The sequence below is a fragment of the Arachis ipaensis genome, chromosome B07 (genome assembly GCF_000816755.2).
Source record: "Arachis ipaensis cultivar K30076 chromosome B07, Araip1.1, whole genome shotgun sequence".
NCBI classification, from domain to species: domain Eukaryota; kingdom Viridiplantae; phylum Streptophyta; class Magnoliopsida; order Fabales; family Fabaceae; genus Arachis; species Arachis ipaensis.
Genome location: NC_029791.2, coordinates 95635235 through 95662424, shown reverse-complemented (window position 1 = coordinate 95662424; position 27190 = coordinate 95635235). Strand labels below are relative to the sequence as shown.

Below are 27190 nucleotides of genomic sequence, written 5' to 3'. Positions count from 1 at the left end.
AATAAAAAATATAAAAAATATATTTTTTTAACAACTTAATGACACTCAAACAAATAAATTATCATTGAAATTACTTTTTTTTAACTAATATTTTTAATGCTGATGTGAAAAATAATTTACTCATCAAAGCAAAGTCACTCTCGGAACATCTTAAAATTTCTCATTGTATTGTATTTGGTAAGAGATGAGTGGCCATACAACTTTATAGTTTTATACTATCTCTCTCTCCCGGTATAATAGTATATAGTGGTTTTTTTATGCCTTTATTTATGAGAAAGTATGGTGATAGAAAGTTCTCTTGTAATCAAGAATCTTATATACTCTAAAGCATTCTCAGACTAATTTGAATATCCTTCATTTCTGCTACATTACTTAAAATGTAAACAGAATTTAATATATATTCATACATATATATATGTGACATATGAAGGCTCTCCTACTGCACCGAAACGTATACATTATAATAACTTAGATTATATTGGCCACATAATTAAGGCATGTGATTTTATGCTTTGATGTAAAGCTAAGTGAAAGTACCAATCCTACCTTAAAGACTACTACTACTACTACTACTACTACTCTTCTAACTCGATCATCGGTATATAGCAATTCCCAACAAACTTTACTTGAAAGCAACTGCACCCGATGCATATATATATATATATACATCATTCCCTTTCTTCATTCTTCACCATTCCTTCACTTCACTTCACTCTTGTCTTGAATTCAATTGCATGCCATGGCCTTACATTGTTCCTTGTCAAAAACACTGATCCTGACCTGCACCTTATGCTTAATATTTGTGCCTTTGGCACATGGCAATGATTTCTCCATTGTAGGGTATTCAACAGAGGACTTGAGGTCCATGGACAAGCTCATTGACCTCTTCGAGTCATGGATGTCGAAACACAGCAAGATCTACGACTCCATCGAGGAGAAGCTCCTTAGGTTCGAGGTTTTCAAGGACAATCTGAAGCACATTGACGAGAGGAACAAGGCTCTCAGCAACTATTGGCTGGGGCTGAATGAGTTTGCTGATTTGACGCACCAAGAATTCAGAAACAAGTACCTTGGTCTCAAGATTGATCACTCCTCTGCAACAAGAAGAGACTCCTCACAATTCGCATACAGAGATGTTGATTTGCCTAAGTCAGTGGATTGGAGAAAGAAAGGTGCTGTCACCCAAGTCAAGAATCAAGGCTCATGCGGTAATGTTTAGTTGTGTGTACTTCAACTTAAAGCTGAAGCATGGCATTTCATATATTGCATGTTCATGTTGACATGGTGATCATGAATCATTCGAATGTAATTGCAGGTAGCTGCTGGGCGTTTTCCACTGTTGCCGCGGTTGAAGGAATCAACCAGATTGTGACAGGAAATTTGACATCCTTGTCTGAACAAGAGTTGATCGATTGTGACACAACTTATAACAATGGTTGCAATGGTGGTCTCATGGACTATGCATTCTCCTTCATTGTACAAAATGGTGGTCTCCACAAAGAGGAAGACTATCCTTACATCATGGAGGAAGGCACTTGCGACATGAGAAAGGTAACTAACTAACCAATCAACTAACTAACTTATTAATAAATAATTGATACTCAAATAATACTCAAACTGCCAGGAAGAATCTGAGGTTGTCACCATCACCGGCTACCACGACGTGCCGCAGAACGACGAACAGAGCCTACTGAAGGCACTTGCAAACCAGCCCCTCAGTGTTGCCATAGAAGCTTCAGGAAGAGATTTCCAGTTCTATAGTGGGGTATGTCCAATTATTAAACTAGCTGAGTTATTTAATAGCATATTACTATGGTTCTTAACTTATAGAAGAAACTAATGTGAATGCAATTTGATTGGTATGTGAAGGGTGTGTTCGATGGACACTGCGGAACGGAACTTGATCATGGTGTGGCTGCTGTTGGATACGGAACATCAAAAGGGTTGGATTATATCGTAGTCAAGAATTCATGGGGACCAAAGTGGGGGGAGAAAGGATACATTAGGATGAGGAGAAACATTGGAAAGCCTGAGGGTATTTGTGGTCTCTACAAGATGGCATCTTATCCCACTAAGAAGAAATAATAACACTCCCATGTCTTGCAACTTTGATTCTCTTCTTTGTGTTCTCTCTTTCATTATTCTGCACTGTCCAATGTCAGTTCTTCTCCCTTTAAGCAATGTACCCACTTCTCATAATAATCTTAAGTGATTTCATATACTTTTCCCATTATTATCCTTGAATATTGGACATCCATTCCCCCATTTCCATATCGTAATTATGATTGCATCCTTTATTTTTGTTGGTGATTGCTACGGTACGATGATAAATTCATACGTACCGATATGTTTAAAATGTGGACAAATAACAATAAGATAAATGGAATTTATTTTCCACGTTAGCATTTAATTTTTTTTTAAATATATAATATATCACTACTTTTACTAAAACACCCTTTTAATTAAATAAAAATAAAAAATAAATTTTATTTAATTTTAATGAAAAGACTTAAACATCCTTCCTTTATTTAATTAGACAAAAATACCCTTTGAATATCCCTATCTTAACAGCTTCTCCCTAAACCCTAGCTTCTCCACCACCGCCGCAAGGACTGCCGCCGTCCGTCGCTCTCAGGCACTACCATCGTCATCTGGTCATCCGTGCTTCTTCCTCCTTCAAGAATCGCAGCTTCTTCTTCCTCGACCTCGGCGCGTCAGTTCCTGGTATTCATCTGCTCCATCGCGATCCTGCCGCCGTCCGTCGGGCGCTCAGTCACCATCGTCTTCGTCTGGTCGTCGCAGATTCTTCCAACCCACCACCGTCTTCAGAGTTGTGTTCGTTGCCTGGCCTCTGTCTCCATCACAATTCTGCCCCCCTCTTCTCAGACTGCTCAGTAGAAAAACCCATCTCCATTCCAGTTTTCTTCCTTCGAGTTCAGAGAGCAGAAGCTCAACCAAGAACAAAACCTTAGACTTCGACGGTCAGTATGTACTCGAAGCCATGCATCATATCCCTCCAACTCCTTCCATGGCTGCTGCAAGAGAAGAAGCTGAGAATGTTATGTTTGGTGCTTTGGATAATCTCTTTGCTAATACAAAGATTAAGCCTAAGGATATTGGTGTTCTTGTTGTGAATTGCAGTTTATTTAACCCAACTCCTTCACTTTCTGCAATGATTGTGAACAAGTACAAGCTTAGGGGTAACATTAGAAGCTTCAATTTGGGTGGTATGGGTTGTAGTGCAGGAGTTATAGCCATTGATCTTGCTAAGGACATGCTTCAAGTTCATAGGAACACTTATGCTGTTGTTGTTAACACTGAGAACATTACTCAGAATTGGTACTTTGGGAACAAGAAATCTATGCTGATCCCAAATTGTTTGTTCCGCGTTGGTGGTTCTACTGTTTTGTTGTCCAACAAAGGCTCTGTTAAGAGAAGAGCAAAGTACAAGCTTGTTCATGTTGTGAGGACTCATAAGGGTGCTGATGATTGAACAGCTGAGATATTATCTATTATCTCCTTGAATAGGATTGATTATTGGCTTATGCTATGTGTACCAGAGAGAGTAGCAGAAATTAAAGCTATGTAACAACCTGCACTGGATACCTATGAATGCAATCTTCCCAAGGAGACTTGTGTGAAGCCTTGACATGCCTAAGTGCCTGCCACACTGCCCTGTTACACTTAAATCCACTTCCAAATGCAATCTGCCACACCCTATTCCCCTTCCTCATTCTTCCTCAACATGCATAGGCAGAAGCTGAAGATTCTTCTCAAGCTCATCAATCACAGCTCTCCCACCAGCATGAATGCAGAAATGATCAAATGCAAGCTTGAAATCAGGTATATAAGGCTTCACTTTTGCATTCAGAAGCTTCAACCAAAGTAGCAAAGAACAGAAGCTGTTCACTTATTGGAAGAACAAGAGGCCCCAAAGTTGTGATGTTAGTCTTCAAAGCCCCACCAGCAATAGCCATAAGATCCTTTGAGAGAGAAACACCAGTTTTGCCATCATCATCTTGTTCTTGATACACACACCTGAAAGCTTTATCATCAGCACCCTTATGAGTCCTCACAACATGAACAAGCTTGTACTTTGCTCTTCTCTTAACAGAGCCTTTGTTGGACAACAAAACAGCAGAACCACCAACACGGAACAAACAATTTGGGATCAGCATAGATTTCTTGTTCCCAAAGTACCAATTCTGAGTAATGTTCTCAGTGCTAACAACAACAGCATAAGTGTTCCTATGAACTTGAAGCATGTCCTTGGCAAGAAAGTGTTCCTATGAACTTGAAGCTTCTAATGTTACCCCTAAGCTTGTACTTGTTCACAATCATTGCAGAAAGTGAAGGAGTTGGGTTAAACAAACTGCAATTCACAACAAGAACACCAATATCCTTAGGCTTAATCTTTGTATTAGCAAAGAGATTATCCAAAGCACCAAACATAACATTCTCAGATTCTTCTCTTGCAGCAGCCATGGAAGGAGTTGGAGGGATATGATGCATGGCTTCGAGTACATACTGACCGTCGAAGTCTAAGGTTTACACCCTATTCCCCTTCCTCATTCTTCCTCAACATGCATAGGCAGAAGCTGAAGATTCTTCTCAAGCTCATTAATCACAGCTCTCCCATCAGCATGAATGCAGAAATGATCAAATGCAAGCTTGAAATCAGGTATATAAGGGCTTCACTTTGCATTCAGAAGCTTCAACCAAAGTAGCAAAGAACAGAAGCTGTTCACTTATTGGAAGAACAAGAGGCCCCAAAGTTGTGATGTTAGTCTTCAAAGCCCTACCAGCAATAGCCATAAGATCCTTTGAGAGAGAAACACCAGTTTTGCCATCATCATCGTGTTCTTGATACACACACCTGAAAGCTTTATCATCAGCACCCTTATGAGTCCTCACAACATGAACAAGCTTGTACTTTGCTCTTCTCTTAACAGAGCCTTTGTTGGACAACAAAACAGCAGAACCACCAACACGGAACAAACAATTTGGGATCAGCATAGATTTCTTGTTCCCAAAGTACCAATTCTGAATAATGTTCTCAGTGTTAACAACAACAGCATAAGTGTTCCTATGAACTTGAAGCATGTCCTTAGCAAGATCAATGGCTATAACTCCTGCACTACAACCCATACCACCCAAATTGAAGCTTCTAATGTTACCCCTAAGCTTGTACTTGTTCACAATCATTGCAGAAAGTGAAGGAGTTGGGTTAAACAAACTGCAATTCACAACAAGAACACCAATATCCTTAGGCTCAATCTTTGTATTAGCAAAGAGATTATCCAAAGCACCAAACATAACATTCTCAGATTCTTCTCTTGCAGCAGCCATGGAAGGAGTTGGAGGGATATGATGCATGGCTTCGAGTACATACTGACCGTTGAAGTCTAAGGTTTTGTTCTTGGTTGAGCTTCTTCTCTCTGAACTCGAAGGAAGAAAACTGGAATGGAGATGGGTTTTTCTACTGAGCAGTCTGAGAAGAGGGGGGCAGAATTGTGATGGAGACAGAGACCAGGCAACGAACACAACTCTGAAGACGGTGGTGGGTTGGAAGAATCTGCGACGACCAGACGAAGACGATGGTGACTGAGCGCCCGATGGACGGCGGCAGGATCGCGATGGAGCATATGAATACCAGGAACTGACGCGCCGAGGTCGAGGAAGAAGAAGCTGCGATTCTTGAAGGAGGAAGAAGCACGGACGACCAGACGACGATGGTAGTGCCTGAGAGCGACGGACAGCGGCAGTCCTTGCGGCGGTGGTGGAGAAGCTAGGGTTTAGGGGAGAAGCTGTTAAAATATAGGGGTATTCAAAGGGTATTTTTGTCTAATTAAATAAAGGAAGGATGTTTAAGTCTTTTCATTAAAATTAAATAAAATTTATTTTTTATTTTTATTTAATTAAAAGGGTGTTTTAATAAAAGTGGTGATATATTATATATTTAAAAAAGAAAAAATTAAATGCTGACGTGGAAAATAAATTTTACTTGTCTTATTGTTATTTGTCCACATTTTAAACGTATCGGTACGTATGAATTTATCATCGTACCGTAACAATCACCATTTTTGTATCTACTTGAGTGACAATAGTATTTAGAATAATGCTAGAGAGACAATAATTTAAAATGGAAATATTTGATAACAAAAAGGATTTAGCTAAAATTAGTGCAGAATTTATTTTATTTACTATTCAGCAATTAATGAATTCACATCTTAATTATATATATATAACATTTAAAATTATATATTTATTATATTTAATATTATATATTTATTTTAAAATAATTAACAAATATAAAATAAAATATTTTAAATTATTTCCTTTTATATGGGCTAAGTTTTATGCATTATGCACCTATAATATTTGACATTGAGATTTACAACCATGACTTAGAAAAATTAGTTTACAAAAGCATATATGACCATTAAATTCACTAACATAGTATAATATTTGACCATTAAAAGATTTAATTATTCAATTTATCTTTATAGTTTCACAAATTTTTAGCTAGATCATTATAAGTTAAATATTTGTAACTGAATCACTCTATTAGATAAAAGCTTTTATTTAGATCCTTTCTAACTATTTCTTTTGTTAATTTTTTTTGACATATTTATTTTTGTATTTGATTTAGAATGAATTATACAAGATACTAAAAACAAATATATAAGATTTATTGTGTTTTTTTTAAATAACTGATACAGATTTAATTACAAATTTTTATTTAATATAAGAGTTTAGTTATAATTTTTAAACTAAAATCTAATTAAAAATTTGATAAAATTATAGAAACAAATAAAATAATTAATTATTTTTAAAATTACCGGATTTAATAGCTACTTATGACTCTTAAATTAGATAGGGATGTTCATAGGTCGGGTGAAATCGGATTTGTCCTGACTCAGATCCAGTTCTAAATATACACCGGGTCTATTTTTTAGACCATAACCCGATCCTAAACCCGATGAAACCTAAACATTTTCGGGCCACAACTATATTGGGTGAAAACCGGGTCTTTAAAGTTTTAACAATAATTTATAAAGAAACTTATTTATAAAGAAACTTATTTATGATGCACTTATTTATAAAGAAGAAACTTGTTACCAAAAAGTTGATATCCATATTTGAACTTGAATTTGTCCATAAATTCTAATTTGATGCTTCTTTGATCTATTTTCTAATTCAACAAGTGTGATTAAAAATAAAACAATAAGCTTATAATTAAGGGTTTGTCTAAAATTAGCCCAAGTCTTTTGAGCTTATTTGATGCACCACATAATGTGTTTTTTTCTGAAAAAGATTTAATTACAAATTTTTATTTAATATAAGAGTTTAGTTATAATTTTTAAACTAAAATCTAATTAAAAATTTGATAAAATTATAGAAACAAATAAAATAATTAATTATTTTTAAAATTACCGGATTTAATAGCTACTTATGACTCTTAAATTAGATAGGGATGTTCATAGGTCGGGTGAAATCGGATTTGTCCTGACTCAGATCCAGTTCTAAATATACACCGGGTCTATTTTTTAGACCATAACCCGATCCTAAACCCGATGAAACCTAAACATTTTCGGGCCACAACTATATTGGGTGAAAACCGGGTCTTTAAAGTTTTAACAATAATTTATAAAGAAACTTATTTATAAAGAAACTTATTTATGATGCACTTATTTATAAAGAAGAAACTTGTTACCGAAAAGTTGATATCCATATTTGAACTTGAATTTGTCCATAAATTCTAATTTGATGCTTCTTTGATCTATTTTCTAATTCAACAAGTGTGATTAAAAATAAAACAATAAGCTTATAATTAAGGGTTTGTCTAAAATTAGCCCAAGTCTTTTGAGCTTATTTGATGCACCACATAATTTGAAGCGTTAGATTAGATTGATAATAGATCTAATGGTTTATATTTAATTTATAAATAAATTATTAAAAATTACAGTAAAAAAATAATAAGTCTTTGATATTTTAAAATTAGCCCCATATAAAATTTGAGTAACAAGCCCTCGTTTCAGATGCTTGTTGTCGCTTCTTCCCCTTCGTGAGGACCTCTTCCTCACCAGGTACCTTATATTTGCTGCCGCTTCTTCCTCTACCGTCTTCCTTACTAGGTACCTTCCTGTTTCAACGCAATTTCTCGATTTCATCGAAATTCCCTTGAATTTGTGTCAGACGCGGTGCCTTTTTAATTCTACCGGGATCCTCCTTGGTGCCATTATCACAAGAATTCTCATTGGGACAAGTTAATCTTCAAGGTTTTATACTTTGATAATTTCAATTTTGTGTATTTTACAATTAACAAATGTTGATGATGATGATTGTTTTGTTTCAATGTGTGATTTTGTGAATTTTATTTAATCTGTCACCAGCTTCGTAGTGCTGGTGTTCCTCAATTTGTTCTGCTACACCGCACTCCTCTTTGTGTAAGGATTGGGGTTTAGGGTTTGGCTTGTGCACCTATCTTCTACTGTGCCCCTTTTTTAACTCAATTGAAGTTGTAAACTTATTTATTTAAAATTTTTCTTTTCTTATCATCCAAAGTTTCATCATATGCTTCTGTTATTTAGATTAATCATAATACTGAGTTTTCTGTTATTTAAATTTCAAAGGGTTGGATTTTCTGGATGCTTTTTATTGTGAGATCTTTATATCTTGATTTAGAAATGTTGAAGATGAGTGAATATATAGATATTTACTTTTGTATATCATAATCTATTGTCCAATATTAGCTATATTTTGTTAATTTGTATTAGATTTTTAAACTGAAGCAATTCATGAAAATACATGATAAATTGTTTTTTGTCTTCTTTCTTTTCTTTTCTTTTTTTTTTACTTTTTTCTCTCTTTTTTAATATTCTGTAGATGAATATTTGCTAAAGCTTTAGTTATATCTTAGCTCCCTTATTTATGAATTCATGTGCCAATTAATGATGTTTGCATAAGATTTTTATTGCTGCTGAGCATTTTGAATCATCTTTGTTCTTGTTAACACATGTCTTGAAGTACGTTTCAGCTAGATGTTGGATCAATGGTGTTTATGGAGTTACTTTTCAAGTTAGAAGTATTCATTTTTTTCATTTTCAACATTTATTTGTTTTTGGTATACTGATTTCTTGTTCTGCGCTATTCACATTGTCTTAAAGCCTTTAAACTTCATCCTGTTCTTGATGTGCAGTATGTGTTGATTGTACTAAAAGGGTCAGTACCCATAGCTTTTGGTGGGAATGAGCAGCTTGCAGCTTATGGTGAATTGGTGTCCAATTAGTGGTCTTAACCCCGACATGAACAAGAAGCTTAGCATTGGAATCGCTTTAATTCTTGAAAACAAGTTGTTTGTGCCAAAGTCAAGATTCTTTCTTTTTAGCATTTTAATTGCCTGGAATAATTTTTAGTTGATTTAGTTCTTTATTCCTGTTTTGGTTTCTCTACTACTTTTTACACCACTACTGTTTAGTTGGTTGGTTCCTAATTTCAAACCTTCACTAATAAATTAATTAAAGAAGTACAAGTTATTAAAGAACACTTTACAAATTGTACAAATTATTAAAGAACACTTATTTCTTCAGCACACTTTGAAACTTGTCCTTTTGAACATGGTGACTTCTCTGGTGGTTGGTCTTCCCAAACAATTGAAGTAGTTCACGATGTGCAAGCTCCTCTAACACGCAAGGAAGATTCTGCCTTATGGGTACTAAGTTGGTTGCATATGAAATATTCGTTCAATCCTAAGTTACCACCAAAGGTGACAATGTCAATCATTTTATTTCTTATGTATTTTAAAAATTTTGTAAGACCTTGTTATTTTCTGCTCGCTGTTGGGCCCTCTAATGACCTCTTGATTTTGGATTTGGTTTTTCTCTTTTTTTTTTGTTGCTTTTAGATTTATGAAAATCTGTTACTAATCACAACAACCATAGACTTGGTTTTGGGACCCTCCAATGAATTGAGAAAGACCATTATGGACAACGCTAGTGAGCATTGGTTTCAACTCAATGAACTCAATCAACCATAAATTATTTGTTATTTGTATACCCTAGTTTGCAGTATTTGGTTTTAAGAATGTTAAGTTGAGACAGTTAATTTCTTGTTGTAGTTTATGTTATTTTCTACTAGTTTTCAGATTTGTTAGTTGCAATTGAGGTTATTTGATACTAGTACTTTTGCCTGTTTCATCGAGTTGTTTAACAATAAATATGGATTGAGGATTCCAGACCTAATAGTTTCAGTTAATACCTTTTTGTTTTGTTATTGGTGTTAAATTCTACATGCAAATTGCTGCCACAAGTATTTCTATATAAGTTTATTTTTTCCTATGCTTGATTCAAGATGCTTTAAGGCGTAGAGAGGCTAGATTTTTCACATGTGCACCCGAAGCTTAATCAAGCTAGAATATTTCATGAATAAAGACTAAATGCTCAACTAAGAGTTCAATAAAGACCAACCTGAAGTACTACAGTTAATGCCACTATCCCCACAAGGTGGCTTTGTTTATTAATATGTGACACAACGTCACAAAATATTTCATAATCATCTGTAGTTCTAGTTTTTGACTTCATCTTCCATGATCGATGCTGAAAATAAAAATAGTTCATTTACTAGATGAAAATATTTAACTCTGAATGGTACCCAAGTACAAGACATAAAGAACTATAGAATGTCAATCAAGACATAAAATAGTAGCACAATCAACCATATATTATTCATTTTATGTAGTCTAGCAACAATCATCCAAAGGTAAGTGCATTCACTAAAAACTGAATAAATCATTCACCATGTTCTAAAATTTTTAAGATTCAAAGTGATGTAAACATATTCCAAAATAAAAAAACAAAGGAATTTAAAGTCTTCTTTGATTGATGCAACGAATGGTTCACAACTCTGCCTCATCATCATCATCATTTATCTCTAAAATTTAAGCAACATATTTTTAAATTTAAAAAGATTAAAATAAGTATAATAAAAAATAAAAAATAAATTTTAAGACATTTTTTACCATCATAATCGAAATCCATTGAGGACTCAGTCTCGCCACGATTCTCTTCGTAACACCTTGAGGAATCTAGATATTCCTGGATCAAAATTACAGATAGAAAGTCTAATGAGCTACCATACAATATTATTATTCACAACATATACTCAACAAATTTATTGTACTTACATCTTCATCATCAAATCATTCAGTGTGATCATACTCATCACTTTCAGCATCTACAAAGCAATAGTCTTCGCCCTCAACATTCTCCTCAGCGTCACTATCAAATTGGGGAGTCTTTTCATCCATTTTTCTCATGGAACATGTGGTTATGTTATGACCTCCCTTACGATAGTAGCTGCAATGCTTAGGTTTCCTTGTGATCTCTATCTCAATACTTCTGTTCTAATCTATAGCATTCACAAGAACAAATATATGCTTTTTCTCTAACTTTTCCATCAACTATTCTACTCCTACTCTTTCACACACGAAGCCCCTTATCTTGGCATATGAATTATAAAATTTGAATGCCAAGCCAAGATAAGCAAAATGCAATTGATAAATATTTTCTATAGATAGATATGAAAAATCGATCTTATCAATATCTTCCCAAGAGTTTATACGATATTGATCCATATCCACCGCATCAGAAGTTGCATCTTCATCCACATGATTACTAACATTATGCATATTTTCATCCATTGTGTATCTTTGACTATTCTTCTCTACCTATAATTTATGGTGACTTAAGTTAATTAACTAGCAAAATAACACAAATTAGTTAGAATTTATAATCAAATAATTAAAACTAACCAATGACCATTGAATTTTCAAACAGAATTACAATACTAATTCTGAATTTACAAACACACTAAAAAAATCAAACAATAGCAACAAATAAAAAATAGAACAAAGATTCATAAAAACAAACCCAGAAATTAAAACCATCAACAGAAATCAAACAACAATAACAAATAAAAAATAGAACATCATGAACAGAGACATAAATCCAGAAATTGTAATCAAAATCATAAAAACAAATACCAAATTTGAATAGAAACATAAACCCAGAAATTGAAATCATGAACAGAAATCAAACAGCAATAACAAATAAAAAATAGAATGGGTAGCACGAATCCCCATACCTTCGTACTAGTATACCAGCAAGTACACTGGGTCGTCCAAGTAATTCCTGAGTGAGTCAGGGTCGATCCCACGAGGATTGTGACTTGAAGCAATCTATGATTATCCTTCAGGTCTTAGTCAGGCAGATCTGAAGGAGTTAGTTTAACTTTGTATAAATCACTATTTATATCAAATATTTAGATGTTAAGAAGGAATAAGGAATTAAATGGAATAAAGAAGAAGAGTAATTAGAACTCAGAAGTTGTGTAAACTGTGAAAAGAGCGATAGGAATATAGTTAAGGATTGGAGTTTCTTTGTCTTTTTGAATTAACTCTGGTATTACTGCTTCCTTTGCTTGTGAGTGATTTCTTTAATGGCAGACTATATGTGATTGACACTGGTTTGAGTAGCTGCCAATACTCCTCCAGATCTGAACCTCAGGTTTAGTGCGGATCCATTCTGATTGAGGGTGAAGCTTCTGCAGTTCATTCTCCTTAATGATCCTACTCAAAACACCACAGACAAGGTCAGATCTTCCGGATCAGAGAATGCTGCACCTTGGATTCTAGCCTCTACCATAGAAACCCTAATCTCTCCAGAAATTGGCTGAACTGATCTCTCGAGAAGTCCCCTACGAAGTCGTGGATTAGCCGTCTGAGAGACGTATATTCAAGCTAGTGGTTCATCATTGTCCGATGAAAGACGCACTCTGAACCCATGTAGAATGTGATAACCTTATGCAAGTTCAACGCATTCATATTGATGAAGAATGAATATACATCTTAGAATTAATCAAACACGGATCGAAGAGAAACAGTAATACTTTTATTAATTCATAGGACTCAGTAGGGCTCCTCCCCTCAACCTAGGAGGTTTAGAAACTCATACTGAAAGTAAAATACAATGGTGAAAATGAAAATAGGGCTGAAGATCCGTAACAAAGAGTAATCTTCTACTTTAAATTCTAAACTAGTGACTAGTAAGGGTAAAACAGTCCATCTAGTGCTAAAATCCACTTCTGGGGCCCACTTTGTGAGTGTTTGGGCTGAGATTTGATGAAATCCAAGTGCTTAGGCTTTCTTGGGCGTTAAACTCCAGTCCTGGCATCTTTTTGGGCGTTGGACTCCAGCTTGGAATCCCTTTCTGGCACTGGACGCCAGAACTAGTCAGATGGCTGGCGTTGAACGCTAGTTTTGGGCCTTCTAATCCGAAGCAAAGTATAGACTATTATACATTGCTGGAAAGCTCTGAAAGTAATATTTCCATAGCCGTTGAGAATGCTCCATTTGGACTTCTGTAGCTCCAGAAAAGCTCTTCTGAATTTAGGCAGGTAAGATCCGGACAGCATCTGTAGTGCTTTCTCTGTCTCTGAATCAGACTTCTGCTCCAGCTCCTCAATTTCAGCCAGAAAATATCTAAAATTTTACAAAACACAAAAACTCATAGTATAATCCAAAAATATGAATTTAACACTAAAACCAATAAAAATTTAATAAAAACTAAATAAAACACACTAAAAACTATATGAAAGTGATGCCAAAAAGCGTATAAAATATCCGCTCATCAAGAACCATGAACAGAAGCATAAACCTAGAAATTGAAATCAGAATCATAAAAATAAATACCAAATTTCAATAGAAACATCAACCCAGAAATTGAAATCATGAACAGAAATCAAACAGCAATAGCAAATAAAAAATAGAACATCATGAACAGAAACATAAACCCAGAATTGAAATCAGAATCATAAAAACAAATACCAAAATTTTTTAACCCTCATAAAAAGAACTTAAAAATTTTAAACAACCAAATACACAGAACAAAACCACTAATTGAATGAAATGAATGAAATAAATTCATACAAAAAACCTTAACAAAAAATAAGTAGAACAAAAAAAAAACAATTGAATGACTTCAACGAAATAGATTCATACATCAGAATATAAAGGGATAAAAAATGAGCTAAATGAAACAAATTCATACTTGAGGCTAAGGCTCCATTGGAACTCTGGAAGTGTAGCGATGAAGGGGGAGACGGAGCACCACGACACTGACGGCGATGCTGGCTCTCTGAGACCCACGCCATCGCTGTCTGCTGAGGACGACGGTGCTGAGCAATGAGAACGACAACACTGAACGGTGACGGAATGATGCGGTGCACGATGATGGCAGAGAGAACGACGACACTCTGATGCTGAGGACAAATGGTGAGAAGAGAGATACTAAAATGAACCTAAGAACAGTGCTGGGAGAGGCTGAGAATGGCAGCGATGAAAAAGAAAGGAGTAGACATGGTGATGCGGGTGAAAATTAGCCAATTAAGAAATTATAGTAAGAATAGCGTTGCAAGTATAGTTCTTAACCGATGAAAATCCGCTTATCAATTTAGAAGGGTTGTCACAAAATTAGAATAAAAATACTGGGAGTAGGAATCCCTGGTCGTCTCCCAACGAGTTGACAAAAGGGTGCTATTTTATTAATCAGGAGTTTTCCGAGAAATTTTAAGAGTTGGAGAACAGAAAAATAAATGATTGTAATTTAAAGCAATGAAAATTAAAAGAGATTTTATATAACCAGAATAAAAAGCCTTGACCGGAGGAATGATTAATTAGAAGTTCTATCCTTGTCGGATTCTCCCAAGTGTAGTATCAAGAGGTTGTTGTTTTCACTTAGTTAACCCTTACTAAATAAAGGAAAGTCAAGTGATTGAGCTAACTCTTATTCGCAAGTCCTAATCCTCTCCTTATGGAAGGATTAGCGTTAGTAAATAGAGAATTAGCCAACAACTTCCAATTTAACTAATCACTTGAGCATTCCAACTCAAGGGTCTCCTTTTAATCAATCCCCAGGCCAAGTTGGGAGTCTACTCTATTGACATGAATGTAATTTTCATAAAGGAATAAGAAGAAGACATAATAAATTAAATAAAATAACAACTGAAAATTAATTAAAGGTAAAAGTAGTTCTCTGTATTAATAAATCCCAAAATCATAACATACTAATCTGAACAGGGTTAATGGGCAATAAAAAGAGTAAAGGAATAGAAGCATGGTAGAGGTAAGTGTATTCTGAATGTCTTGGTGTCCTTGCGTCATAGTGCGAAGCATCTCATCATTAGAAGAAGAGGGGGATTCTACTGATACCAATTTTGCTGATTGTTATTATTATTCCACTTCTGATTTCCCTGGTTGTCTCTGCCTCCTCTGTTATAGTTGTCCTTCCATCCTTGGTTGGAATTATCCCTCCATCCCTGGTTGGAGTTGTCTTGCCAACCTTGGTTATGGTTCCCACCTTGGTTATAATTGCCACCTTGTTGATAGTATCCTTGATTCGGGCAGTCATAGAAGTTATGAGTAGCTGCCAAGGTGTTGTCTTCTTGTTGGAGCCGCGGACACTCATCAGTGTAATGAGTATAATCAGCACATATTCCGCATACTCTTTATGAAACCAACTGTTGACTGTGTTGTGATGGGGGAGGCTGAGGTTGTTGGTGATTCAGCTGTAGCTGCCTCAGTAAGTTGGTCATCTCTCCTGGAGTCTGAGTGAGAGCAGCAGTCTCACTGCTAGAGGAAATCTCCGCAATAGCCTTGGGATGGTAGTTCCTGTGCCTGACATTTCGGGTAGATTCCGCTAGATCGGTGATCAGTTGCCATGCTTCTGTCGCCGTCTTGTACTTCTTCATAGAGTCATTACTTGCAGCATCTAATGTAGTCTTATCCTGAGGCTTCAAGCCTTGTGTAAAGTAGCTGATCAACACCATCTAGTCAATCTTATGGTGGGGGCACGAGTCTAGGAGATTCCTGAAGCATTCCCAATATTCGTAAAGGGTCTCTGACTCGCCTTGGATAATGCAGGAAATCTCCTTCCTCAGTCTATCTGTAACTTCAGCTGGAAAGTATTTTTCCAGGAACTCCCTTCTGAGCAGATCCCAGTTGGTAACGACTGCTTCAGGTTTAGTGTAAAACCACTCCCTTGCCTTTCCCTCAAGAGAAAACAGGAAGGCATGCAGCAAAATTGTAGTTTCATCTGCACCATGATGCCTAGCAGTTGACCAGGCTGTCTAAAAATCCCTGAGGTGCTTGATAGGCTCCTGAGCAGGTAAGCCATGAAACTTAGGTATTAGGTTGATTAGCGCAGTCTTCAGTTCAAAATCTGGAGCCAGATTTGGGTGACGCGCTAGATACGGTTGTAGTGTAAAGTCTGGAGCTCCTTCTTCCTGGAGAGTAATCCTTCTGGGCTCTGCCATATTACCTGCACGTAAATCAACAGTATCAGTAGAAGAGGAGCTTGTTTCTTCCTCAGATGGCGCTTCAGATTCGCCTTCAGAAGAGACTAGTGAATTGGTAGTAACCACTTCACCACCTTCAGAGGCTAACCTACGCCGAGCTCGCCTAATACGTGAAATAGTTCTTTCAATTTCAGGACAAACGCAGCTAAGCTTGGGTCAGGCAGTGAATGCGTCATTCAATGAAAGAAACTTACAGCTCATGATATTAAAATAAAATATGCAAAAATTAAAAATATGTACACCAACTAATAATTTAGCACGCTATTGCAACTCCCCGGCAATGGCGCCAAAAATTGATGCGGACGGAAATTAGCCAATTAAGAAAATATAGTAAGAACAGCGTTGCAAGTACAGTTCTTAACCGACAAAAATTCGCTTATCAATTTAGAAGGGTTGTCACAAAATTAGAATAAAAATACTGGGAGTAGGAATCCCAGGTCGTCTCCCAATAAGTTGACAAAAGGGTGCTATTTTATTAATCAGAAGTTTTCCAAGAAATTTTAAGAGTTGGAGAACAGAAAAATAAATGATTGTAATTTAAAGCAATGAAAATTAAAAGAGATTTTATATAACCAGAATAAAAAGCCTTGACCGGGGGAATGATTAATTAGAAATTCTATCCTTGTCGGATTCTCCCAAGTATAGTATCAAGAGGTTGTTGTTTTCACTTAGTTAACCCTTACTATATAAAGGAAAGTCAAGTGATTGAGCTAACTCTTATTTGCAAGTCCTAATCCTCTCCTTATGGAAGGATTAGCGTTAGTAAATAGAGAATTAGCCAACAACTTCCAATTTAACTAATCACTTGAGCATTCCAACTCAAGGGTCTCCTTTTAATCAACCCCGAGGCCAAGTTAGGAGTCTACTCTATTGACATGAATGTAATTTTCATAAAGGAATAAGAAGAAGATATATTAAATTAAATAAAATAACAACTGAAAATTAATTAAAGGTAAAAGTAGTTCTCTGTATTAATAAATCCCAAAATCATAACATAATAATCTGACAGGGTTAACGGGCAATAAAAAGAGTAAAGCAATAGAAAATACACTAGAATAGTAAAACTTCAACTGTGGTAGTGACTCTTCTCAATATCCAAAGCAAAAGCATCAAAAGCATAAAAACTAAAAATCTATGAATGTGAAGAAAACCTAGAGGCAGAGTGATTTCTCTCTAAGATTTCAATCTAAAACTAAAAACTATGCAAATGAGAATATGTGTTGAGTCTCTGCTTGTCCCCTGGCTCTTGTCTCTGTTTCTAGGCCGAAAACTGTGTCCAAACTCGGCCCAAAATTGCCCCCAGCATTTTCTGCGATTTCTGCAGTTAGCGCATGTCACGCGTATGCGTCAGTCACGCGTACGCGTCGCTTGTCATCTTCGCGTGTCACGCGTACGCGTTAGGCACGCGCACGCATCGCCGTGTAGACTCCGATTCACACGCACGCGTGAGCCAGGCGTGCGCGTCGCTCCTCGCTGGTTGTCTCCTTTATTTCTTGTGCTTCTTCCATTTATGCAAGCTTCCTTTCCATCCTCTAAGCCATTCCTACCCTATAAAACCTGAAAACACTTAACACACAGATCACGGCATCGAATGGTATAAAGGAGAATTAAAAATACACAATTTAAAGGTTTAGGAAGAAAGTTTTCAATTATAGAACAAAACTGGGAAGGAATTGTAATATCATGCAAATTGTGTGAATAAGTGTGCAAAGGCTTGATAAAACCACTCAATTGAGCACAAGATAAACCATAAAATAGTAGTTTATCAATCTCCCCACACTTAAACATTAGCATGTCCTCATTCTAAGCTCAAGAAAATATAAATAATGGATGGGGAAAGTAAGACTCATGAGATGCAACCTATGAATGCAACTATATGCTAAAATGATTCTGTCCACTTGGTTAGAAGTAAATAAGCTCTTCAAGACAAACATAAATCAGATTCCACTAATTCAAATCATACAATAAAAGGCAAGTAAACTTGTGAGAAGACAGCTCATGAAAGCATTGAACCCTCACTGGTAGTGTATGTGCACTCTAATCGCTCAAGTGTCTAGGGTTAATCACTCTACTCTTCTCTAGTCATGCTTTCTAAAACTTTGTTCTTCATTTAACCAATCAACAAACATTTAGTATACCAATGCAAATATCATGAGGTCTTTTCAAGGTTGTAATGGGGCTAAGGTATGGGTGAGGATATATGTATGGCCAAGTGAGCTATAATATAAATCTTTGACTAACCTAAGCTCTCAGCTAACACGCACACACTCTATGTAATTCTAAAACCATGCCTAGCTACCCGTAATTCCCACTTTTTCATCACATACTCATGTACCAAATTTTTCTTTAAGTTTATCACATATGCATTGATCTTTTATTATTATTTATTTATTTATTTGAATAGTTTTTTAGTTTTTTTTTTTTGAACTTGAAAGCAAAAATAACATATCAATGCATCTGGTTTTTCTGGTCTCACATGAGTAGGTACCCAAATTCCCAATATTCAAATAAATTAGAAACATAACACATTCCCATTAACCCAAGTTCCCACAGTTCCTCACATTTAATTGATACACAATCTCTAACTTATGCTGACCAAAGATTCACTTGGGGTAATTAATTATTTTTCCGCTTTAAGGCTAGTGGTGTGGTAAAATATAGAACAAAGGAGATTAAAAGGCTCAAAGTGGCAAACAAGGATAAATGGAATGGTAGGCTATTTGGGATAAGTGAGCTAATGACAAATAATGGCCTCAATCATATGTATGCATGTAAATATACTAAACAGTGGACATATAGAATGGAACAAAGTAAAGATTACAATCATAGAGAAGAAAACATACAAGAATAAAATATTATGGTTAAATAATGTAACCATGTAATTAAGCTCAAATCTCACAGGTTGTGTGTTCTTAGCTATAACCTATGTTCCAATTTACAATCCTCAAACAAGTTTAACAAAAAATTGTAACTTAAATTAGTGAAATACCATAAAAGGGGTCTTGAAAAGAAACTCATTACTTTAACCAAGCAAAACATACATGCAAACAATTATTATTATGCAATCTATCCTATCTAACAAAAGAAAAAGTCAAATGTTGGTGTTAAGAGAGAGAAGTTACCTCCGGAAGTCAATGACTGACCTCCCCACACTTAAGGTTTGGCACGGTCCTCCGTGCCATCAGTAAAGAGTAAGGGATGGCTGGAAGCATCGCCTCCAATGTCTGGTTCGCCTGGGCTTCCTGTGCTACTGGATGAAGGGTAGTCTGGGGTGTCCTTCTGTTCTGGAGGTGGGTGAGTACCAGCTTTGAGTTCCTTCAGATAGTTGTATCTGCGCTTGTTATGGCGCTCTATTTGCTCCATCCACCAGTCTTGCCGGTCGAACCTCTCGAGGATTTGAAGGAACATCTGATGGAGGGATGGTGCTTGTGGTGTGGACGATGGTGGAGTAGAAGAAGGAGGGGTGTCCAAAGATGGACCTACAGGCCGGCTCGCAGAGGGAACTGGTGGCCTGATGTACTTCCCATTCAGGATATACTGGTCGGCCCTAGGGATCATGACCTTCGTGTCTCCTGCCCGAGAGGACACACCTGCTGCAGAGACTAAATCTGAGACCAAGGCGGGGAAAGGCAGGTTACCCGCAATCTGTACATGTCCCATTATTTGCCGGATGTGTTGGGGTAGGTTGAGGGGTTGCTCTGTCAGGATGCACCAGATAAGAACAGCCATGTCTGCTGTGAAGGTCGACTCGTGAGTGCTCAAAAAGACATAGTGGGACACAATCTGTGCCCACACATGAGCCTCCAGGGTGAGTGACTGGGCTGAGATGCTCTTTGTAACAACCCCAGTTTTTGAAAATCAAATAATTAGTTATTTGTGATTTATTTTATTTGTTGATAATTATATTTTAAGAAAATTATTTTACTAAAGGTAATTAAATAGAGTTTCATGATAATTGAATTTTAAATTAATTATAATTTTTATATAAACTTTATTAGATATTTGGTATCATTGAAATTATAATTTTAGTAATTGAAAAATAAGAAAGAATTGTACTGTTCAATTTAAGTAATTTTTAATGAATTATGTTCTATTTTATTAATTTGTACTCTTAGAGATTAATTTATTAGAAATGATTAGTTTGATTTTTATAAATACTTTAAGTTTAAGTTAATCAATGTTCAAGTACAATTTTTATTATAATTAGTTATTCAACACAAATTGAAATTAGAGTTTTGATAAAAAGTTATATCATTTAATTTGAATAATTAATATTGAGTTTAAGTTATATTTTATAAACATGTGATTAATATGTTCATTTTATATTTTAAATTAGAAATAATTGATTGAGTCTAGAAATATGTTGATAAATAATGTTCCTAAATATTTTTAATAGAGTATATTTGATTTCAAAATTACTCTACCCTTCAATTTTATCAAAATATCTATTCATAGCTATCCATTATTCTTTTATAAAATCCTAATTTCTAACCCTAATTCCCAAATCAAACTCAGAAACCCTAAATTCCTAAATTGAGAAACCCTAACCCTCACTCCCTCACCACACTCAGCCGCACCCCCACCCCCTTTCCTTTCCTAAACGTAAACATCACACACACAACTGAGAAAGAAACAGAGAGAGGGAGAGTACGGAGAGCAGAGAAAAGAGAGAGGGAAGAGATGCTGCTCCGCTACCGCCGTGATGTGACCACCGGACTGCCGCACTCTGCGCTGTCCAGCTCGCCGCCACCGTCGCCTCTTGCCTGCGCCGTTGCCGTCATCGCGCGAGAAAGAGGCGGAGCTCCCGAGGGGTCGTTGATCCGCTATGGTCGCCGTCGTCTCGACTGTCACCACCGCCGTTGGACCCATTGCACGCGTAGTCGTCCAAGGAGCGCCGCTGACCATTGCTGCTGCCACTAGGGTTTACCGCCGTTGCTCTGCCTTGCTATTGCCATCAGAGCCGCCATTGAGGAAGGGAGCCCGAATGCCGTCGCTGGGAAGGAGGCTTGGCCGTCGCTGAATAGAACGCGATGGTACTGAGAGGCATCACCGATGATGACGTCAAATCTCGACAAGGGCTGTAGCGCCGTCGCCGAACCACTGCGCCGCCGTAGCTGTCGCCAGGAAGGTTGTTGGAGCTTGCTGAGGATACTATTCTGATTCTGAAGCAATTTATTCATGTCACTACTCATCTTTATCTCCTGTTCTGCCTCTGCCTCTGAATTCTGCAAGTTGCCAGAGCCTTCTGCCACCGGGAACCAACATTCGAGCTGCCTAGGAAACCACCATTAGAACCACTACTATTTTGGTAAGCTTCACCCCGTTTTTGATTCTTCCTTGTCGCCCAATTTGTCTCTATTGTGAAGCCTGTCGTTGAGACTGTTTGTATTAAACAAAATTGTCACTTTAAGTTACTCTACACCGCCACAGCTGCCATCGAGGTCGTTGGTGCTTGTCAATAGTACTATTCTGGTTCTGAATCGATTAGTTCATGTCACTGCTGCTACTGGGAAGTGATCAGAGATGCCGCTACTGTTAGTTCGGTTCAAGGTTGTTGTTGCCACTGCGAATTAAAAATAAAAGAAGGCTCTGTTGCGTTTGATTATCGAATTTCGGCTAGTCGAGGTAGGGGATTTATTTTTAAAGTTAAAACGTTTTTACTTTTAGAATGCCTATAAAGTTATTCGGATAATTGCAAATAGTTAATAATGTTTAAGGGTTGATTAATTGACGTGAATTATTTAAAGTATGTTTGAGAATAGTTAGTTGGAGTGATTATTCTGATTTATTATTAGAATTGAATGTGGTTGTGATTATGCTGAATTGTAATTGAAATTAGATGTGGTTATGAATTGTATTTCGAATTATTGATTTTGGTGATGAATTGACTGAGATTCTGATCCTGAATGAATTACTTTGAATTGTTTGATATTGAATTAGAAATTTAATATATTGGAATGGCTATAAAATGGATTTGTGATAGGTTGGAATTGGTTGAAATGTAGCTGTAAATGGTGATTTATTTAATTTTACTTATTAAATTGAAATATGATGAGTTAATTATTGAATGAAATGTAATTGAGAGAAGTTAGTTGTGCTGATTATTCTGAGTTATGTTTGAAGTTGGATGCGGATGTGAATTGAATTTGGGTTATGGTTGTGATATTGACTGGTTTTGTTATCGCGAGTAATTAACTGATGAGATTTACTTTGGTTTGAGGCTGTGAATGTCTTTGGGCTTTGTTGTGAGTGTTTGAAGCTGTAATTAATATTGGTTTTTCAGATTTTGATGGAATTGTTGAAAGATTCTGATTCTATGTGGTTATACTGAATTAGTTGAGTTGTATGGCTGTATTCTGGTTATTGAGAGTAAGTGCTTCTTGTTGTTTTTAGTTATCTAATGTATCAGATTGGCTGTGAAATTGACTTGTGACTGGTTAGGATTGGTTTTGGTAGTTGTTAATGTTGGTTCATGATTAATTAGGATTAAGTTTGAGAACTGTTAAAAGATTGAAGCTTGATTATTAAATTGACTTTTTTATGAAGTCTGAATTTAGAGATAAAATCAGTAACTCTAAAAGTATAAGGATAACTTGTGATAATTGGAAACTATATGGAGCTGAATTTTTGGGTGAACATATTATAAGAGAACTGGAATTATGTAAATAATACATACTCTATGTGTTTTAGTGTCAATATTGCTAAGATTCTGGTTAAGTTAGGTGATAATGTGTTTTGGGTATTTGGAAAGTGAAAAATTGTTAGTCCTTTAGTTATAATAATTTATGAATTGATCAAATTGAAGTTGGATTGATGGAGTATGTGGAAGTTGCGGATTATGGCTGAATTGTTAACTATTGCGGATTGTTAATTTCTGATTGATTGAGAATTTGCTGTGATAATTGTTGAGAAAGGTTGATGAGATGTTGAGAAAGAGGGAACCCGTAAGGGTGATTAAGTCCGAGTTTTAGGGGAGATGCTGTCGAAATTTTATAAAAATCTGAGGTTTTATTTGAGAAGTCATTTTAGAAGATTTTAACTTGAAAAATTATATTATTTGTGTTTTATCTAAATAAGAGAAGAATTATATTATTTAGAATTTGGAATTATCAAGGAAAGGTTTATGTTTCAACTTTGAATTATTTAAGAAAGGAATTATATTTTGAGATTTATTTAATATGAAAAGAGTTATGCTTTGGGCTTGAAATAAAGAATTACTTTTCAGGAGTTTGGTGAATTTTATAATATTTGAATCCGAATGATAAAGAGAAATGGTTTGAGCTAAGATGTTGTAAAAGTGAAAGATGTGAAATTTGTATAGTATGATTGAGTTTGTATAGTATGATTGAACAGAGAAAGAAAGAGGTAATGCATAAGAATGTGAAAGTGATGATGAATAACGAGAATGATAATGAATGATGGTAATGAGAATGATTATGTGATGATCTGCTACGTAAAGGCAGTCAGATAGATAGTGGTACGACCACAGAATGTTTTCCAGTGCTACACAGCTATTGAGAGCTATACCAGCAACTAATAACCTGGGATCACTTTCAAAGGATATTAATTCATACACGGCTAGAATGCCGCACCTGTAACGCAAGTATTGCTTACAGAGGACACGATTTCATACACGGCTGGAATGCCGTCACCTGTAAGGCAGAGTCTACTTACAGAGGATATGACGCATACGTCAGTTAGTGAGAACTGTACCTATGCTGACTGAAAAACCATACCCGTTTCAGTTGCTTCGGGTTACGTCGGGAGCGGGTAGAAACCGACAAATGAGCTCATTACCTGCACTAAGGCTAGACATGCATCATCCTTATTTGCGCATCTGCATTTGATTGTGTTTGCTTGTCTTATTTCTTTGTAATTGCTGCTTGTCTTGTTGTAATTTGTTTGTATGTTGAATTAAATCTCTTGCTTGTACTTTTAGTTTCTGAATGTTTTAAAGAGATTAATAATTGACGTTGTGATTGAGAATTAATTAAGTGACTGAAAAATGATTGATATAATTAATCTTGTTATTGAGATCTGTTTTGAGTTTAGAGTCTTCAAAAGAGGTGATCAATTAGTTAAAGTAAAGCTAAGAGTATATCCAAAAGGTTTGATGAAATATAGTTTCCTTGAGTATGTTAATTATTTGCATTTTATTTCATTACTTTTACGGCATTCCCATTCCCTATTGAGAACGTGTAGTTTGTTCTCACCCCAAAATCTTCCACCTTTTCAGTGACATAGGTTCGAAGACACAGTGTAAAGCTGCGGGCGATTATAGAATTTATTTATGAGTTAAGTGTGAGTTAATTTGCTTTCATAGAGTTCCCTCGCCCTTATTGCTTAATATTTTTATTTTATACAGAGGGATAGGATTTGTATCTGAGTTTTATTTGAAATCTTTTGTATGACAGATATTATTACTAATAATTATGTGATTATTACTACTTTGAAATGTTTGATATATGATTTTGATAATCAAAAACAAAAATTTTCTGGAATTTTTCATAAAATAGAAGCGCGATATCGAATTAAAGACTCAATATTAAATAGTTAATAAAAGAAATAGGTTAGTAACTCCTTACTTTTGGTACGATCATGACGTACTGGAAGTTGGGTCGTTACACTCTTGGGTTTTGAATGATGCTACCTGTAGATCCAAGTGCTGCCAGGTTGGGCTATAACTCCAAGTACGCTATCCCAGTCGAACTGATACATCTGACACTTACGAGATGCTTCTTGATATGCATCCCATCCCTCAGGACTAGGTGGAAGGTCCAGTGTTCTCTGTATGACACTCTCGGAGACAGTGACCTGCTGTTGACAGACGAAGACAGTCTACAGAGTAGGCGAGCAGAAGTTTGAGTAGAATTCAACTACCCATGATAAGTTGACCTCTCGCGGCTGTCTCCTAAAAAATCCCCAATATCTCCTCTCAATTCAGGGCTCCACAAAATCAACAAGGTGTGTTGGGACAATGAGTAGTTGCTCATTGTTGTAGTTCCTCTCAGCCAGGATGGGGAACATCTGTTCGCAATAACGATTAGCAAACCGCGTGGAGTCTCGGGCGGGAAAGGCTTTCTCTGATTCATCAATTTTAATGATCCTCTTCACTCGCTTTGTTGGCTGCTTGACACTGGTAGATGGAAGTGCCTTTTCCAGTGTTCTCTTGGTTCCTTTCCTAGCCGGTGGCTTGTCAGTGGCCGTCTCTTTTTCTTTCTTGGTACCCATGCCTAAGGAAGAAGAAAAAGGAGGAATGTGAAATATAGATAACCAAAACCGGAAGGGAGAAAATTCCAAGTGATAATGAATACAAAAGGAAATATGTTAGCTCAAATACATGGTAGCTACAAGATGTAAGTAAGACATCAATTAAGAGCAATAAGGCAATTCATAATTATATAGATGCAAGAGGTGAAAGCATGCAAGGAATAGGCATGAGAAGCATAACTGAAGCATTAAAAATTAAATGTGCCAATATAGAAAGTATTTGTATGATGACAATTGTGAATGATAATCCCAAATACATATGGAGTGCAAGGGTTGTGAAAAAGAGGCATTCAAGTAAAAGAGTAAAACAAAATAGAGTTCAAGATGCCATAAGGGCTTTTTCACAAACACTTGGTGAGCAAGATAGAATAGGAATGAAAATAATATAATCCAAATGTATATGAGAGCCAAATTAAAGTATCAATTGTCAAATCACTCTATATAATAACCACAAGCTTTAGGATAATAAGGTAATACCCAAATAAAACTCCAATACCAACCTAAGAATGCAGGAAAAAGAAAAGAAAAAGAAACCATAAATAAGTAAGCTAAAAGAAAGATAGAGAAGAAAGAAACATAAATAAATGCAATAATGAAAGAGTAGATAGGACGAAGAAAAGAACCTTGATGAAGAAGATGAAGAAAGCAAGAAGAAAGTAGTAGAAAGTAAGAAAGAATAAGGAAGAAGAAAGAAAGAAAGAAGAAATAATTAGGATTGAAAAGAATTAGGATTGGGAGAGAGGAGATTTGAAATCAGGCGCTAAAGTGGATAAATTGTACGTCAACGTGTACGCGTGCGTCACGCGTACACGTGGATCGCGCTATTGTCAGGCGATGTGTACACGTACGTGTGATAGTGGTTGTGCGAATGGCGGGAAGGCAGCCTCGCGCACGCACAACTCTCTGTCTAATATGCACTTGTGCCAAAATTGTATACGACGCGTGCACGTCAGGGACGCGCACGCGTGGATGGCCTGGATGGAAAAATGACACGTACGCATCAGGAAAGCGTACGCGTGATAGGACTTGTGCTCCCAGCACAGTTCCATCCCCACACCATCATAACTCTCTGGGCATACACCTATTTACGCTGATTTGCAGGGTCACGCGTACGCATGGGGGATGTGTACGTGTGGACTGGTAAAAACGCAAGCGATGCCTATGCGTGAGGGATGCGTACGCGTGGACTTGCTTGTGCACAAGGCACGCCACTAGCACCACTCCTGCCCAACTCTCTGTTTAATTCTTATTTTTCACGTACGCACATATGACGCATACGCCTCAGTAACGCTTGGGCGTCGTGTGCATTTTTTTATGCAGAATGCAAAATGCAGAATGCAGATGAATATGCAGAAATTATGAATGAACACTATGAAAAAAAAAAGAAAATAAAACTAGGAATGAAGACAGAACGATCATACCATGGTGGGTTGTCTCCCACCTAGCACTTTGCTTTTACGTCCTTAAGTTGGACGGTCCACAAGCTCAATCTGCTTCTGTTGGTGAA

General features: G+C 36.3%; 2 protein-coding genes and 2 pseudogenes across 2 annotated transcripts; 2 read left to right on the top strand and 2 right to left on the bottom strand.

Annotated features, from left to right (window-relative positions):
• LOC107609582 (cysteine protease XCP2) lies at positions 672-2279 on the top strand. Its single transcript, XM_016311584.2, has 4 exons — positions 672-1208; positions 1316-1551; positions 1625-1765; positions 1870-2279. The coding sequence occupies exons 1-4, from the start codon at positions 740-742 to the stop codon at positions 2083-2085; spliced, it is 1062 nt and encodes a 353-aa protein (XP_016167070.1). The 5' UTR covers positions 672-739; the 3' UTR covers positions 2086-2279.
• Positions 2096-3493, top strand: LOC107607452 (3-ketoacyl-CoA synthase 4-like). The gene is made up of 2 exons (XM_016309407.1): positions 2096-2157; positions 2572-3493. The coding sequence occupies exons 1-2, from the start codon at positions 2096-2098 to the stop codon at positions 3491-3493; spliced, it is 984 nt and encodes a 327-aa protein (XP_016164893.1).
• Positions 3484-4547, bottom strand: LOC107609584 (annotated as a pseudogene).
• Positions 3654-5793, bottom strand: LOC107607451 (annotated as a pseudogene).